At 42.5% G+C, this 16,047-nt stretch overlaps 1 protein-coding gene across 1 annotated transcript; it reads left to right on the top strand.

Moving 5' to 3' along the window:
* The first annotated feature begins 128 nt into the window (after positions 1-128).
* Positions 129-2,098, top strand: CLEC14A (C-type lectin domain containing 14A). Its single transcript, XM_060096294.1, has one exon. It carries the CDS (start codon positions 191-193, stop codon positions 1,661-1,663), a length of 1,473 nt encoding a protein of 490 aa, XP_059952277.1. The 5' UTR covers positions 129-190; the 3' UTR covers positions 1,664-2,098.
* Positions 2,099-16,047: the final 13,949 nt, after the last annotated feature.

Consider the following 16,047-nt stretch of genomic DNA (forward strand, 5'->3'; position numbering starts at 1 on the left):
GAAGCTGTTTGCTGCCAGGACCCTGACGGGAATTCTTGGAGACTGAGGGGACGGGCGTGGGGGAGTGGGGGACGGGTTGGGGGGCGGGGAGCCAGCTGTGGGGGGCGGTGACCGCGCTCCTGGGACAGCTCCACGCCCTCGGGCGGGTCAGATCCAAGCTGGGAGCAGCCGTGGGCGCTGGGCCTCCAAGATGAGGCCGGCGCTCGCCCTGTGCCTTCTCTGGCAGACGTTCTGGCCCCGGCCCGGCAGTGGAGAGCACCCCACTGCCGACCGCGCGGGCTGCTCGGCTTCGGGGGCCTGCTACAGCCTGCACCACGCTACCTTCAAGCGGCAGGAGGCCGAAGAGGCCTGCAGCCTGCGCGGCGGGGCGCTCAGCACGGTGCGCGGGGACGCCGAGCTCCGCGCGGTGGTCGCGCTTTTGCGGGCGGGCCCGGGGCCCGGAGGGGGCTCCAAAGACCTTCTCTTCTGGGTGGCGCTGGAGCGCAGGCGATCCAACTGCACCCTGGAGAATGAGCCGTTGCGGGGTTTCTCCTGGTTGTCCCCCGACGTCGGCGCGTCCGAAAGCGACACGCTGCAGTGGGTGGAGGAGCCCCAACGCTCCTGCACCGCTCGGAGCTGCGCGGGACTCCAGGCCACCCGGGGAATCGAGCCCGCAGGCTGGAAGGAGATGCGATGCCACCAGCGCGCCAACGGCTATCTGTGCAAGTACCAGTTCGAGGGCTTGTGCCCCGCACCGCGCCCGGGGGCCGCTTCTGACTTGAGCTACCGCGCGCCTTTCCAGCTGTACAGCGCGGCACTGGACTTCAGTCCCCCCGGGACCGAGGTGAGTGCGTTCTGCCCCGGGCAGCTCTCCGTCACGGCCACCTGCACCTCGGACGAGGTCGGCGCGCGCTGGGACGGGATACCCTCCGGGGCTGTGCTCTGTCCCTGTCCCGGAAAGTACCTCCGTGCTGGCAAATGCGTGGAGCTCCCTGACTGCCTAGACGACTTGGGAGGCTTTGCTTGCGAGTGTGCTGCGGGCTTCGTGCTAGGGAAAGACGGACGCTCTTGTGTAACCAATGGGGAAGGACAGCCGGCGCCTGGGGGGACCAAGGTGCCCACCTGGCACCCGCCAGCCCCTGCAGCCAGCCCCATGCCGAAGGGAACGTGGTCACCCAGTGTCCGGGAGAAGCCAGGAGAGATACCCCATGCCCCTGGACAAGGCAGTTCAGCAACATCTATTCCCGAGATTCCTCGGTGGGGATCACAGGGCACGATATCTACTCTTCAAATATCCCCTCAAACAGAGGCAAAGGCCGACATCAACTCTTCAGGAAGAGTGATTCCCAAGTTTAATTCCACGTCTTCCTCTGACAATCCCCAGGCTTTCGATTCTTCCACCGTGGTCTTCATACTTGTGAGCATAGCAGTAGTAGTGTTGGTGATATTGACCGTGACAGTGCTGGGGCTTTTCAAACTCTGCTTCCACAAGAGCCCTTCCCCTCGGCCAAGAAAGGGGCCTTTGGCTTCCCCGGGCATGGAGAGTGATGCTGAGGCCGCTGCTCTGAGCTCCAGTTCTACACATTGCACAGACAATGGGGTGAAGGTCGGAGATTGTGGTCTACGGGACAGAGTAGAGGGAGCCTCGTTGGCAGGGTCCTCTCTTGGCTCTGGTGACACATAGGGAAACGGGACAGTGACCACTTGTTGTGAGCAGTTTTTCACATTCAGTGAAAAGGGAAAAGGAAAAGAGCAACTTACTTGTGGGACTGACAATTCCTAAAGAAATTCCCCTTCCCCTAAATTCCCTCTTCTCCACTGAGGAGCCACATCTGAACTGGACACTCCTTCCCTGAAGATGGAGGAAATGGAAGTGCCTAAGGGTGGTAGTGCAGGGCCTGGATCCTACTGGGGAGAGGTATTTTCTTGTGTTTATTCTGGGGAATTTGGAGAGGTGATTGAACTTTTCAGGACATTGGAAGCAAATAGAGAATTTTTTTTAATTTTATTTTTTACCAAATGGAAAGGAAAACTTCTGTCTACATTGTTCAGGCTGGGAGTATATTGGTTTGAAATTCCCAGGCAAAAAATAAAGGATTGTTAATAACCCAGACTCAAATATCATTGGTTTCCTGGAGGAGTAATTATTCAGGAAGAACTGCCGAGGGGCATGTTGGGAATAGGAACAAGAGCACCTCCTGCTTATAGGTGAAGCGGGAAAGTCCTTGGAATGAGGAGTAGATCTTTAAGAACTTTTTCCTTGGTTCTTTTATACTTTACTTTCAAAGTCATTGTTACTTGTGTGCCCTGCTATAAATCCAAACTGTAGTGTTGCCAGAGTTGCTGGCTCTGGAAGCAAATTATAGTTGACCACCAATTCAAGGGTTTACTGTGTGTCCTTGCTTAAGGAAACAAATGATTTGTGTTTTCCTCTTCCAATGTTTCTGCTCTCCAGTGTAATGACCTCCCCAACCATATAGCCCTCTCCTAAACATCAGGATGCAGATCCTCACCTCCAATTATGGCAATGTTAATTTTCAATTAAAACAGTAATGCTGAGTACTGATTTGAAATCTTCTGGGTACATTAGAGCAAAAGTAAGCTGGATTTCCTCCAAAGTTGCTAGGTTCTTGTGCACTGTTTAACCCATGGAAAAATTTGAATTCCAAACGATTTCCAACCCCCCCCCACCCTTAATAAAAATGTGTGCAGTGACCATACCTGCCCATCCTGGAAGGATAGGTTCACAAGGTTCTACATGGGCAAAGGCATTAGGTAAACAGCTTTCCATAGGAATTAATAGTATAAGAAATAAGTGGAAAATACAAATATCTATCATCCCATTATGACTTGGGGTATTAGAAAGTTATCTAAATGGAGCATTCTTCTAAAAAACAATTAAGACATAATAATAATCACTTTCTAGTGGGACTGAGACCCCCTAGAAAATATCCCACTTCTATTAATATGCTAACACTTTAAAACTAAATGCTTGGGGGTTGGTGCATGGATAGAGATAGAGAAACAAGCTGAGTAACCAGGAAGATTGGAAACAGGAAGGAGTTTACACTATTATTTTCATAAAATCATTTTGATGTTCCTGAGTATATAATGTATTTTATATATATATATAAATAATATAGGGTATTGTAACATTAAAGGAATAAAGTAATAGGTGATTCGCTTCATATACTAAATATATGTCTAAATAGTTAAATTTAAATAAAATCACAAGTGAATTAGAATTAACAACATTCAAGGGAAGTTTATGTAAAGTCATTTCACAAACAAAACTAAAATCAGGTAAGTAAATGGCTTACCCAGTGTCCCCAGCTTGTTAGAGTGTGTCTCAGTCCACCTCAGTTATGGTGTTAATCTTTGCTGTTTACCACATGACCTCTCCATAGAGAAGATAACTATTTGAATAGAATATATGGTGCTCTCTTTTGTAAGTTGAAAAATAGCCTGTCTGTAACTGAACTGAACTGTAAATTATCTATATCTAGAATTATCTAGAAGTATTTATATCTATCTCTGTGTATGTGTGTACACATACTTTGTCTTAAGGTAGGGTGCCCTTAAGGTAGGGTGACCGCTACCAATCCATGGCCTGTTAGGAACTGGGCCACACAGCAGGAGGTGAGCAGTGGGCAAGAGAGCGAAGCTTCATCTGTATTTACAGCCGCTCCCCATCGCTGGCATTACTGCCTGAGTTCCTCCTCCTGTCAGATCAGCGGCAGCATTAAATTCTCATAGGAGCTCGAACCCTACTGTGTGAACTGCACATACGAGGAATCTAGGTTGCGCGCTTATGAGAATCTAATGCCTGATGATCTGAGGTGGAGCTGAGGCAGTGATGCTAGTGCTGGGGAGCAGCTGCAAATACAGATTATCATTAGCAGAGAGGTTTGACTGCACAGAGACCATAATAAATCAATTGCTTGCAGACTCATATCAAAACCCTATTAGTGAGTGGCAAGTGAAAACAAGCTCAGGGCTCCCACTGATTCTGCATTATGGTGAGTTGTATAGTTACTTCATTATATATGACAATGTAATAATAATAGAAATAAAGTGCACAATAAATGTAATGGGCTTGAATCATCCTGAAACCATCTCCCCACCCCCGGTCCATGGAAGAACTGTCTTCCACGAAACCAGTCACTGGTGCCAACAAGGTTGGGGATGGCTGCAATAGAGCATGCACCATTAACTTACTGTGCAACATGCCACTGGTGGCATTACAAATCTTGGGGTCCAAATGCCCTAGTGAAGAACAAATAGGTGTCAGCTCAATTACTTAACCACTCTTCCCTGTTATTTCCCCATGTAAGTAGATCAGGAAAGAATTACAGAAAACTCTATGTTTTCACATCTGACTTCCTGACAGATAGCAATTGCAGACAAAGCTCTGTATAATTTCCTTTGATTTCTGGCTGTGACGTTTTTCATAAAAGTTTGAATCCATGGCAGAATCAGGCCAGCCAACCATGATCTCTTAAGAGCTATCAGGTCAGTGTTCTTCCTCTGAATACTTCTCTACTATCGCTTCTTCATTATTTCTCCAACCTCTTTGAGGTTTATCCCTTTCTTACTTAAAACCCTTTGCCCCTGCACTCACCTCATAGTTGCCTGTTCAGTCATTTCCTTACAAGGAAAACTTGGAACCTAAGTTACAGTCTTTCTCTCTAGCCTAAGTCCTGCTATCATCTTACACAATCTCCAGGTCCTCCTGTATGACTCTTCCAATGCCTGTGCATTGCAGTTCCTTGACTTCCTCACTTCTAATGAGCTCCACTGTATTTCAGCCTCCACCTTAGCCTTTCAGATGTTTCTGAAACTGCTCTACATCTGAAATCACAAATTCAGACATTTGTGTCTGTGCACGCACTTGTTAAGAGATCTACTAAATCAGTCTTTAGAGACTGGGCTTTGAAATCTCTCTCTATAGATATGTTTTAACTTCAACCAGGTAATTCTGATATTAAATAAAGTTTACAAACCACTCTATGCAATTGTATGTATATACCTCAATACAAAAGTTTAATATTCTCTTCTCTTCATTCCCACTATCTGGCAGTGTCTGGAGCATAGTGGGTACTTAATCAATGAGCAGAAGTACAGTTTTCTTATTTCAGCAAGTCTCAAAGGGATATTGAAGTGTCCTGTGGTAGCCATGTCCTCTTGACAGTTTTGCTATAGTCTTGTTCTTCCACTTCTGTGACACTTTTGCTTAAGCTCATCCAGAATAGGATGAATAAGAACAAATGTAAAGCTATGAAAAATGGTGAGGGGAGAGGTGATAAGAGCATGTCCCTCATTTAAAAGCATATTGTAGTGGTTAAGCCCCTTGTGGTGGGAGAAATTCTGAGCTATTAACAGAAATTTTCTCTTTACTACCTATTTCCCTAGAGTACCCCTTCTAGGACCCCCCTTTTATTGAGTCAGTGATATTTATATCAATAAAAGAGGCTGTTAGTTTAAGAGCAAAAAGTCAAATCATTGCGTTTGAATTTCAAAATAGGTTCTTGACATTCATATCAGAGAGAAGATCTTGAAAGCCAAGGCATATTTTTCTGTTTCTGTTTTTTTTTGTTTGTCTTCATAAAATAAAATGCAGATACAGAGAGTTACACAAAACAAACATATAGCTTGGTGAATTATTATAAGAGGAATACCCTGTAACCATCAGACCCCCAGGGTCAAGAACAGAACTTTGCCAGCCACCCCAGGAGCCTTTACCTGTGTCCCATCCCAATCACGGCCCCTTCCTCAATTCAAAAGTAGCCTCTATTTTGATATTTGTAGAAATCATTTTCTTACATTTGTATGGTTGTATCATGCAAGTGTGCAACCTTTGACATTGTATTTTAATCTTGCACAATTTATCTTTCTTTTTATTTTAATGTTTTTAATTTAAGGTTTTCCATTCTGAAATCATTTCAGACTTACAAAATTGTTACAAAAATAGAACAATTCGTAAATACCCTTTACCACGATTCCACAAATGTTAACATCTTACATAGCTACCATACTATTATCAAAATCAGGAAATTAGGGCCTCCCTGGTGGCGCAGTGGTTAAGAGTCCGCCTGCCGATGCAGGGGATACGGGTTCGTGCCCCGGTCTGGGAGGATCCCATATGCCGCGGAGCGGCTGGGCCCGTGAGCCATGGCCGCTGGGCCTGCGCATCCGGAGCCTGTGCTCCGCAACGGGAGAGGCCACAACAGTGAGAGGCCCGCATACCGCAAAAAAAAAAAAAAAAAAAAAAATCAGGAAATTACCATTGATATAATGCTATTACGTATATATATAAAACCTACATATATATGATATATATCTTGAAAATCACTTCATATCATTAGTTCATATAGGTCTTCCTTACTCCTTGTAACAGCTGCATGGTATTCCATTAGGGGGGATGTACCATGTTGTATGCACATCCTATGTAATTTAAAAATATTTTTATTGGAATATGGTTGATTTACAACACTGTGTTATTTTCAGGTGTACAGCAAAATGAATACATATATCCATTCTTTTTAAGACTCTTTTCCAATATGGATTATTACAGAGTATTGAGTAGCGTTCCCTGTGCTATATAATAGGTCCTCATTAGTTATCTCTTTTATATATAGTAGTGTGTATATGTCAATCCCAATCTCCTAATTTATCCCTCCTCTCCTTCCCCCTGGTAAACATAAGTTTGTTTTCTACATCTGTAACTCTGTTTCTGTTAGATTATCATACTAAGTGAAGTTAAGTCAGACAGAGAAAGACAAATACCATATGATATCACTTATATGTGGAATGCTATGTATTTTTTAACTTTATATTTTGAAGTATCTTTTGATCTATAGATATGCTCCCCTTCCATTCCATTCCTTCTTATAATTTTCATATTGAATAATTTGGGGTGTTTGACCTATAAATATTGCCACAGTCTACTGATTTCATACTCATGATGCAGTTTGACATTTTCCTCTGTCTCCTGTATTTCCTGAAAATTGGTACTTAGATTCAGAGGCTTGAACAGACTTATTTATCATACCTTTGACAAGACTATAGGTTGTGGTATGTTTTTTTAACGAGAGCACATAATGACTGTTTTTTTACTATTAGCAGCCATTGATGCTTAAAGCTTAGACATTAATTCATTGGGATTACAGAGTGGTGCTATTTTTTTTCATGAATTACCTGGGCAATTTTATAAGGAGACACTTTCCTTCATTTACTAGTTGGTTATCAAATTATACATTTCATATGTAAGAAAGGCAGGATAAATACTTATTTCTTATATTTATCAATTTTTAGATAATTTTCCCTATAATCCTCAAAAGATTATCAATTATATTTTTTACTATTAATATAAATTTACAGGATTAGACATATTTGAGGGGTTTCAATCAACTGCCATTCATATCTTTATTGAAGCTTAAAGTATCCTATCTTTGGCCAGCGAAAGCTTCCTAAGTTGACTCCTGAGTCCTTTTGACATGATTCTAGCATCCTTTGATGATTTCCTTGCCATCTGGTATTACAAGACTTTCCAGGCTCATTATATATCTTTCCTGCCTCAGATCTGGAATTAGCCATTTCTCCAGGGATTCCTGGTTTCTCTTAATGGAAGATGATATTTCAAGACTGCAATCTGGGCTCTAAGGATTCCACTGCTGTAGAATTGGTCATTGTTTCTAGGCCTTCTCAAAGGAAAGATCTAGAAAGTATAATGATTCCTGAAATAAGACAGAATTCCACCAGCAAGAGACAGAAAAAAATATGTAGAAGTGAAACAGAGGTATACAGGTAAGTGTCCCTAAGTGGGCATTTGCTCACCTTCTCACTGGACATAAGCACTGGGGGTCGGGGATATGGTGATAGAAACTGGACAGATTGGGGGATAATGAGTATGAAGTGAATTGATAACTTACTTCCTAGGGCATGGCCCAGGGAAACTGAAAACCTCTTAGAGACACCACAGTCAAACTTGGTGCTAATGTTGTAGAGCAGCAATGTGTAAGGGAGGTATCTAGGTGGACAGACCTGAGGGATGCATTATAGAATGGTGTGAGAGAGAAGCTAAGATTTCTTTTGTCTGAGAGTGGGCCTGTGGATCTTGTGAAACCTTAGGGTTGGAGCAATCATGATACTGAATAACCTGAATAGACCCAACACACAAAAATCAAAGGGGAACTTGTACCTTCACATCCACAGATGTAGATATCCAAAAAGCACTGGAGATTGTGTGTCCCACTGTAAACCAGTCTGGACAGATCTAGTGACCATAGGACTAAGCATCCATCCCCCAATTCCAGGGCAATATGTATACTTCCTAGAACTTAGGTTATCCCTATGGATACGTGAAGAAATGAGAGGAGAGAATCCTAGCGTGACCAGTTAACCAGGAAACACTAATAAAAATCAGAAATAACTGAATTTACCTTAATGGAGCAAGATTAAGTTTCCTGTCATCAACAGAAATGGAGTTCAAGAACTGAGTTCTGCTACTGAGAAATAAATTTCTATTTGTATGTACATTTTATTAGCTGTTTTCTTAGAAAAAAATTGTACATGCTTTTAGCTTTTTAAAATAGAGGTACTGTTAACTGCCTCATAAAATTGTTATGAGAAAATGAATATAGAGATGTATTACAGTGACCTGGAGTAAGCACTCATCAAACAACGTAGTGGCAGACGGAGGAGGGAGGCTATGAAATACCCTCATCATGATATTTATAAACCACTCAGACCACACCTATTCAGGGCCTTAGGAAGTCTTACTTATGTCATTATAAACTAGCAAACGTAATTCAAGAGTGCTGAGAACCAGAAAAGGAGCCTACTGGTCTCTAACTCTGAAAAAAAAAAAGGCACTTAAATATGTCCAAGGATAGCAAATGACGTGCCTAAGATAAACATATTTTTGTTCATTTTGCCAAGTCTGCTAACTTGTTACATGATACGAGGATATGATGGGAGCTAGCAGTAATCCTCATAATTTTAAAAAAGATCCGTTTCCAATTCTCACATTTCTCTCTTTCAAGTGGCAGAGCTGGGAGCATGGAGTATCAGCCAGTGGCTACTGGATGGGCAGATACTTAAAGTGACCAGAAATCCTCTTTCTGAAAGCCTTGGGTAGGTACATGTCCTTTAAGTGAGCCACCTCAGTAGGTAGGTTTTCCTAGAATTATAGCGTCTCAGGAGGCAGTGATTATAGTTTAGCACCTGGACGAGACCCAGATGGCCTGACTGTCCGGTGCTGGGATTGTGGGCCCATCAACAGTGTCCAGAGTGTCTGTTTGGCTGACCTCATTATTACCAGGGCACTGTGCTTGGTTTAAAGTATTTTCTTTCCTTTTACTCCCCTCATCAACATGTATAGAAAGCTCTTAAAAATGATAAACCATAAACAAACTCCTTTACATTCTTTTTGCAAGAAAGTCAAATATAAATTGAGAACACAACAAAATAATTCCGGATTTCTCTGATATGTTGTAGTATCCATGTAATACTTTTTATAGACCTATAATTTCTACACTGCAACTTTTTGTAGAAAAAAAATATTTTTACATGTACTATCATGTTTTATTTATTCTCACATAATCCCTGTGGAAATGGGGAGGGATAGATGAGTAGAAATCTGCAGTGTCTGTGACAATTCTTCCTAAGCTGAAACTTGACAAAGTATTGCAACTGTTATCATATAGCAGATTTGCCAGGTTTTTCATTTTAACAAGATCCTCTTGCTTAAAAAGGTAAGAAGTTAAGGAGTTTTGTATGGATTAAAATTTCTATGTTCCTAAGGCTGAGCCACATCTGACTGAGCTTTTCAGATTTATGTGAAAGCCAAGTCAGGATTAAAACTTCTTTTTCACGCTTCTCCTGTATTTGGCAGGTGACTCAAGGGTCATGGACCAGTGCTGGGAAATCCTTGCTCTCAGATGTCATGGTCTGGACATTTCCTCTCAATCATTTGAGACTGTCTCATTTTCCTCTCTGCACTGGTCTTCCCTTTAGATTATTTATCCATTAAGCCCGCCCCATCCTAAATCACTACCACAAACAGAAGGCTTATCACTCTGCTTTTCCCTCTTACTCTTCATCTCTCTCCTCCTGGTGAGTTACCCCAGCCTGTTAGCAACTTTACCTTCCTAATGCTCCACTGCATCATTCAACTCTGCAGCTCAAAAGGATCCCAGGCTTCCCCATTGAAGTCCAAGCTCCTGAGCCTCACCCAGGGCCCTCCAAGACCTTACTTATCAGGTTGTCTCATGTTGTACCCTGGGTTTTTGCCAAACTGAATTACTCAGTGTCGCTTTATTACAGCTCCATAATTTTAACACAAATTTCTTCTATCAATACCTGGAATGCCAACCATTACCAGCTGGCATGCTGAAATGTGTCCATACTACAAATCCCAGTTTAAATGCTACCTCCTCCAAGATATTTTCTCCAGTCACCTCAGACTCAAACCAATTCTCTGAAATCTCTCATCACTTTATTTGAATCACTCTTATTATAGCTACTGGTATCCATATTTTTCATCGTCTCTACTGTATTGCATGCTGTTGAGGTGAGGAACTACACCTTATACGTTTTGTTAAAAACAAATTGCCTTTACATTGCAAGCTATAAATAGATGTTTTCTAAATGAATTCTAGTTAGGCAGAAATGAAAATAAATTTGTTTAAATGAATATTAACTTTATACTGAATAATCAAGTTTCTACAGTTTTTAAATCCTTAAAAAGAATTTAGTAACTATATTATGCATTATTATTTACTAAAAGCTCTCCTGGATTCCTTAGACAAGTTTTCACTTCATGATATATATGCATTAACCTAGACAACTTTGAGACTAAGTTCTTTGATCTGTATCCCTGAAAGTCTAACTTTCTTTGTATCCACACATACCCTCCTGCATGGTTAAGAACTGAGACACTCTTTCTCCCCGGACCATCTCTTTTCTTACAAAGACGTGCCTAAATAAGACATCCAGAGGGGATCTGTTTCTCTTAAAATCCTCCAACACCTGCCTGCCCCACCTACCCTGCTCAACGCCCCCCTCTCTGAAGATCAGTGTCAGATGTCCTGACAGCTCAAAACAGCAGTTGGATTTTCTGGGATGCCATTGTTTGGGGGAGTAACGGTGGGGAGAAATCCAAGGCAGGCAGTGAGCCCGAAGCTAAAGGATACATGGCAATGGGCTTGGTCCCTGGGGATAAAATTGCCTGGTAGAAGGAACTAGCCAATGGGACAGTCCCCCAGCTGTAACGTGGGGAGAAGAGGGGTCTCTGGGCACACAGGTTTCACTGCTCACGGGTCTATGGAACTAGGATCTTTAGTGCTTCCAGCCAGCAACACCAATCCAGACTCTATAACTCAACAGATCTGTGATCCAATGGTTAGAAAAGAAGGAAAAAATACAAATTAAATTTAAAATAATTTATACATCTGTAGTCCGTTTGCTCTTACCCAAAGCCTCCCCTATTACTATTCTCTTCTTGGTAGCCCATGTCACCATCCTTATGTCCCTTGTTTCGTTTCTTGAACCCAAAGACAGACCTACAGACTGAAATTGGAAGCAAGTGAGGAAGATGCTGGATAGGTATCTCCAAGCCTCCAAAGCTGAAGGCAGACCTCTGCGCTCCTTGAGGTTTTGCCTTTTGGTCTCAGTGCCAGAACTGCAGGTAGCAAGTGAGGTAGCAGTGGCTCTGGTGTCACAGTCAGACCCTCCTGTCCAGGCCACAGGCTGTATCTTTGCAAATGAGCTATTTTCAGAGTGTGATCTGACTCAGAATTCCTCCTGCTTCTGCAGAGCTCCACCTCCTCTCTTACTCTGAGGCAAGATTGATAGAATTAAGAGCACGTAGTTCTCTCCTTTTCACTTTTTTAGTAAATTAATTAATTTGTATGTATGCATCATCTATATCACCTTTAATATATAAGTCCTGTAAGGGCAGAGACCACGTCTGACTGGTTTTTTTCCACGTCCACACGTAAATGGTACTAATCCCTTATTGAATAAGTGGCGGAATAGGTAGATGGTTTGAAATGCAGCTAAAGGGCAGGGTGGGTGGGTGGAGACACATTTGCTGATCTTTTCTGAATACATATGCATTTGACTATATACGCCCATGTACACACACAGATACACACATCTTTTATCTCTTTAGACGTTGCCTATGTGCCTCTGCTCTAGCCCTCTGCACTTCCAACCACGCCATTCTCTCAGGGATGCATTCCTTCTACCACTCTCTAGCCCTCCAGCTCTCCTCTACCTTGCCCTCCCTTTGGGTGATCTGACATCTTCCACTCCATTATTATACATTAGCCCTTACAGACAGTCCAGGAGCTCCACTGACACACGCAGAGTCCACAAGAGGGCAAGGCCCACTTTTCAATTGTATTGAGGACTTGTCCTGCATATCTCGTAGCATATGCTGGAAAATATCAAAGCTGAGCAGAGGTTTGTTCAGGTCTTGCCTGACCCCAGAACGTGGCTCCTGAGGCTGTGTCTTCATCCTGACAACACCTGCTCTCGGGGCCCAGCTGCCTGCTCAGCTCCCCACTTAGATTTCCTCCCCTGGCACAGATACAACACGCCTCAAATTCAGCTCATCACAGGTGCCTTTTGTAACATATATCTCTTTAATGATACAACTCTCATTCCAGAATTCCCATCTGGAACCGTCAGTTGCTCTTTTTCGATCCATTTTTTTCTTTAATCTTTATATTATCTGTCATCAATTCCTGTTGATCCTCCCTTTGACTTGTCCATTAGATTTGCCCTTTTGTGTTGAGGTCCACCATTGCCATCCCAACCTAGGCTTTCATCACCATAGTCCTCACTTACTCATCTTTAATATTTATATCTAAACTCACTTGGCAAATAAGTTTAAACTTTCTATGGCTCCCCTTTTAAAAACAAAAACAAAAACAGCTTATGCTTCTCATTTTCTAGCACACGAAAACCCAAAAATCCATGACTGACTTCTCAAAATCTGGTCCCACCCTATGTACTGGTCTAATCTTATGTCCCAAGATCCCTCAAGACACCCATCAGGCCTGCCTCACAGGTCTCCAGGAAAAGAACAAAAACCTATTAAGCACGTACTTTGTGCCAGGCCCAGTGATCGGCACTGGAGATAAGGCAGAATCCAAGACAGACATGATCCCTGTCCTCATACATCCTACAATCTACCTCAGGATTTTCTCCCCTCTTGAGTCTGCCAATAGTGCACTGCCACTTAACATTTACACACTTACCATCATATTGCTGACTTATTCATATATTCAACCAGAGAGTATTTATTAACCACGTCATTGGATAGGGCACCGTCCTAAGCAGGTGGAAACTTCAAGTCTGGGAGTTAGAGATTACGTCGCCAGTAGAGACCCAGCACAATGCCTAGAGGTGGGTAAGTAGTCCATAACCCTTTTTAAATGAATGACTCACATAATAAAAGGTTATAAACATTGAGCAATCAGAATTTAGAGGAGAGAAATATCAGAATGTTGAGGAGTTTGCAGAAGGCTGTGCTTTGGAGGATGTGTGGGCCGTGTACAGACTGAGAAGTGGGAGGAGGGCATTCCAAGCAAGCACAGCACTGAAATGTGAGGCAAGGAAGTGGGACCCACTGTCCGCCCCCCCCACACACACACGTCTGCTCCTGTTGTTTCCATAGCAATGGAGCATACACAGCCCTGCTAGCCCTTGAACCAGGACTACCCATGCATTTATGTTCTCATCCATAAAATGTGAGCAGAAAGAATGTGTATGGTGTCCACATCATCTGCTGTAAAATTCAGAATAGGATAGGTTATGTTGTGGAATAAACAGCACAGTTTTATTTCTTGCTCACAAAAGTCTGCTGCAAGCCCAGGGGACTTCTTCACATTCATTCAGGATTCCTGCAGGTTTCCATCTCGTCACATCTCCACATCAACGTGTTTTGTGGTCATCGTGGCAAGGGAAGCAAGGGATGGAGAATCAAGCCCCAGCAATGAAAACCTTGGCACTCAGGTGACTCATGCCACACTGGCTCCTATCACTTTGGTCAACACTGATCACATGGCTGTGCCTAGTCACAGAAAGTGAGAAGTGTAACCTTCCGTGTGCCCATAAATAGAAAAGAACTGGATACTGGTAAATATTGTTATGTCTGTTACACTCAACACAAAATGAAATTGCATGTCATAGCCTTAATCTCTACTTTCTGAAGGCTGAGACACATACGTGTATCGACCAGTCTTTGACCATAAAAATGAGGAAAATGCCCTAGGGGATGGTGGAAACACAAGATGAAAGGAACCCGAGCCCCTGAATGATTTCATGGAGCAGAACCATTACACCAGCCTGGAACTCCCACTTCCCGACTATCGTGGAAGAGAGAAATAAAATTCTATCAGGTTCAAGCCCCCTGTGTCTTGAAGTCTCTCTCTTTCAGTAGCTTAGCCTAAACTCCAACTAATCCAGGAAGAGTCTAGAGAGACAATGGCCTTGACTGGATTTAGGGTTTGTGTAAGGGAATAGCACTGTGGCATTAAAATAGACAAAAGGAATATCAACACACATCTGGTTGTTTCCAACCCAATAATAAGCTTTGAGCTAGTAGGAACTAAAACACAGAAGACATTTTTTTTGTGTGGTTTCTTTAAGATCTAGCATATTTCTACATTCAGAGGGTATTCTTTTGTAGATAGTTGTTGGCTGATTGATAAGAAGAAACCAAAATATGAGAAATCAAAGCTGTATATCCAGCTATACCAAAGTCAGCAGGATCTATGAAATACAGCACATAGCCTCCAAACTGAGAAGGACATATACCACCTTGAAACAGAAAAATATTTAGAAGGTCTGTCTTCTAATGGAAAAGGAAGTAATACTTCAGTGAAAACATCCATTGCCCCATTGCTCCTCCAAATACGCAATGTGAAATGGCTTTAACCTTTTAAACCAAAGAGAAAAAGAGCATGACTTCATGCAAGACAGTGTTGTTTGCTAAGTTTTCATTTATTTATATTATTATTTCTTTTGCTTTTTCCTCATAAGTAATTTTCTTTTCCCCTCTGTTTCCAGGATGACTAGGGAAGGTATTTGTTTCAACAAGTAAGGTCATAATTATACCCAACAATTTTTTCATACTCCATTTAAATGTGGAAAAGCTTTACCTGTTGGTCCATTAGAAATATTATATTAAAAGTTTTAACATTATAGCAATAATAAAGCAGAATACAATTCTCTTCTTACTCATGATTAACTGAAATATGCATCTACCATAAGAGGACTAATAACCTGATCTCATATCCAGATAAATGTCAGAGCGAAATGATAGCTTTAAAGAGGCTGCATGAAACAATCTAAAACAAAACCCAAAATTAGAGAATTGAGAAAATAATTTGGGGAAAAGTAAAAATGAACATGATGATAAAAAATGTGTTTATAATCTGAGTAACTCATAATGAGATATTTATTTTAATCTGATCATTACCCAATTTTTCTATTTAAGTTGGCTCTATGAACATTTATTTCATTCAACTCAAAACATGTTCATGGTGAAATGATTATAAGTATGTCTTTAAGCAAAATCAGTGTGGGGACAGCACGGATCCGAGGACAGTCTTGCCCCTGCAGCGCTGGGACGGGGGAGCTGACGGTAGGAGGGGCAGTTCCAGTGTGGCTGGGAAGGAAGCTGTGGTGGCGCTGGCTAAGGTGTGCACTTGACACCTGAAAATCAGAGCTGGATCTTGGGAAGCTTCGAATTCTCGTCCTTAACTCTGACCAACTGTGGGGCTTTGGCGCTGAGATACGAAAGGACGAAACTCACCCAGTTTTGAACCAAGTCAAGCAGGAAGAGGAATCAGAAAATTATTTCGTTTTAAACTAATAAAAGATAGACTTGAGAACAGAGCTTAAATGTGTAGGCACCATGGCCCTGCAAATATGGAACCCAGAATTAGACAACCCCTGCCCCATGACCCCCAGTCAGAAGCACAACTGCAGGCCCTCCACAGCAGAGCCTAACCCTGCACACTTGGGTGGGGGAGGAGAAGCAATGCAGAATGT

Source organism: Mesoplodon densirostris, chromosome 4 (assembly GCF_025265405.1).
Source record: "Mesoplodon densirostris isolate mMesDen1 chromosome 4, mMesDen1 primary haplotype, whole genome shotgun sequence".
Taxonomy (NCBI): Eukaryota; Metazoa; Chordata; class Mammalia; order Artiodactyla; family Ziphiidae; genus Mesoplodon; species Mesoplodon densirostris.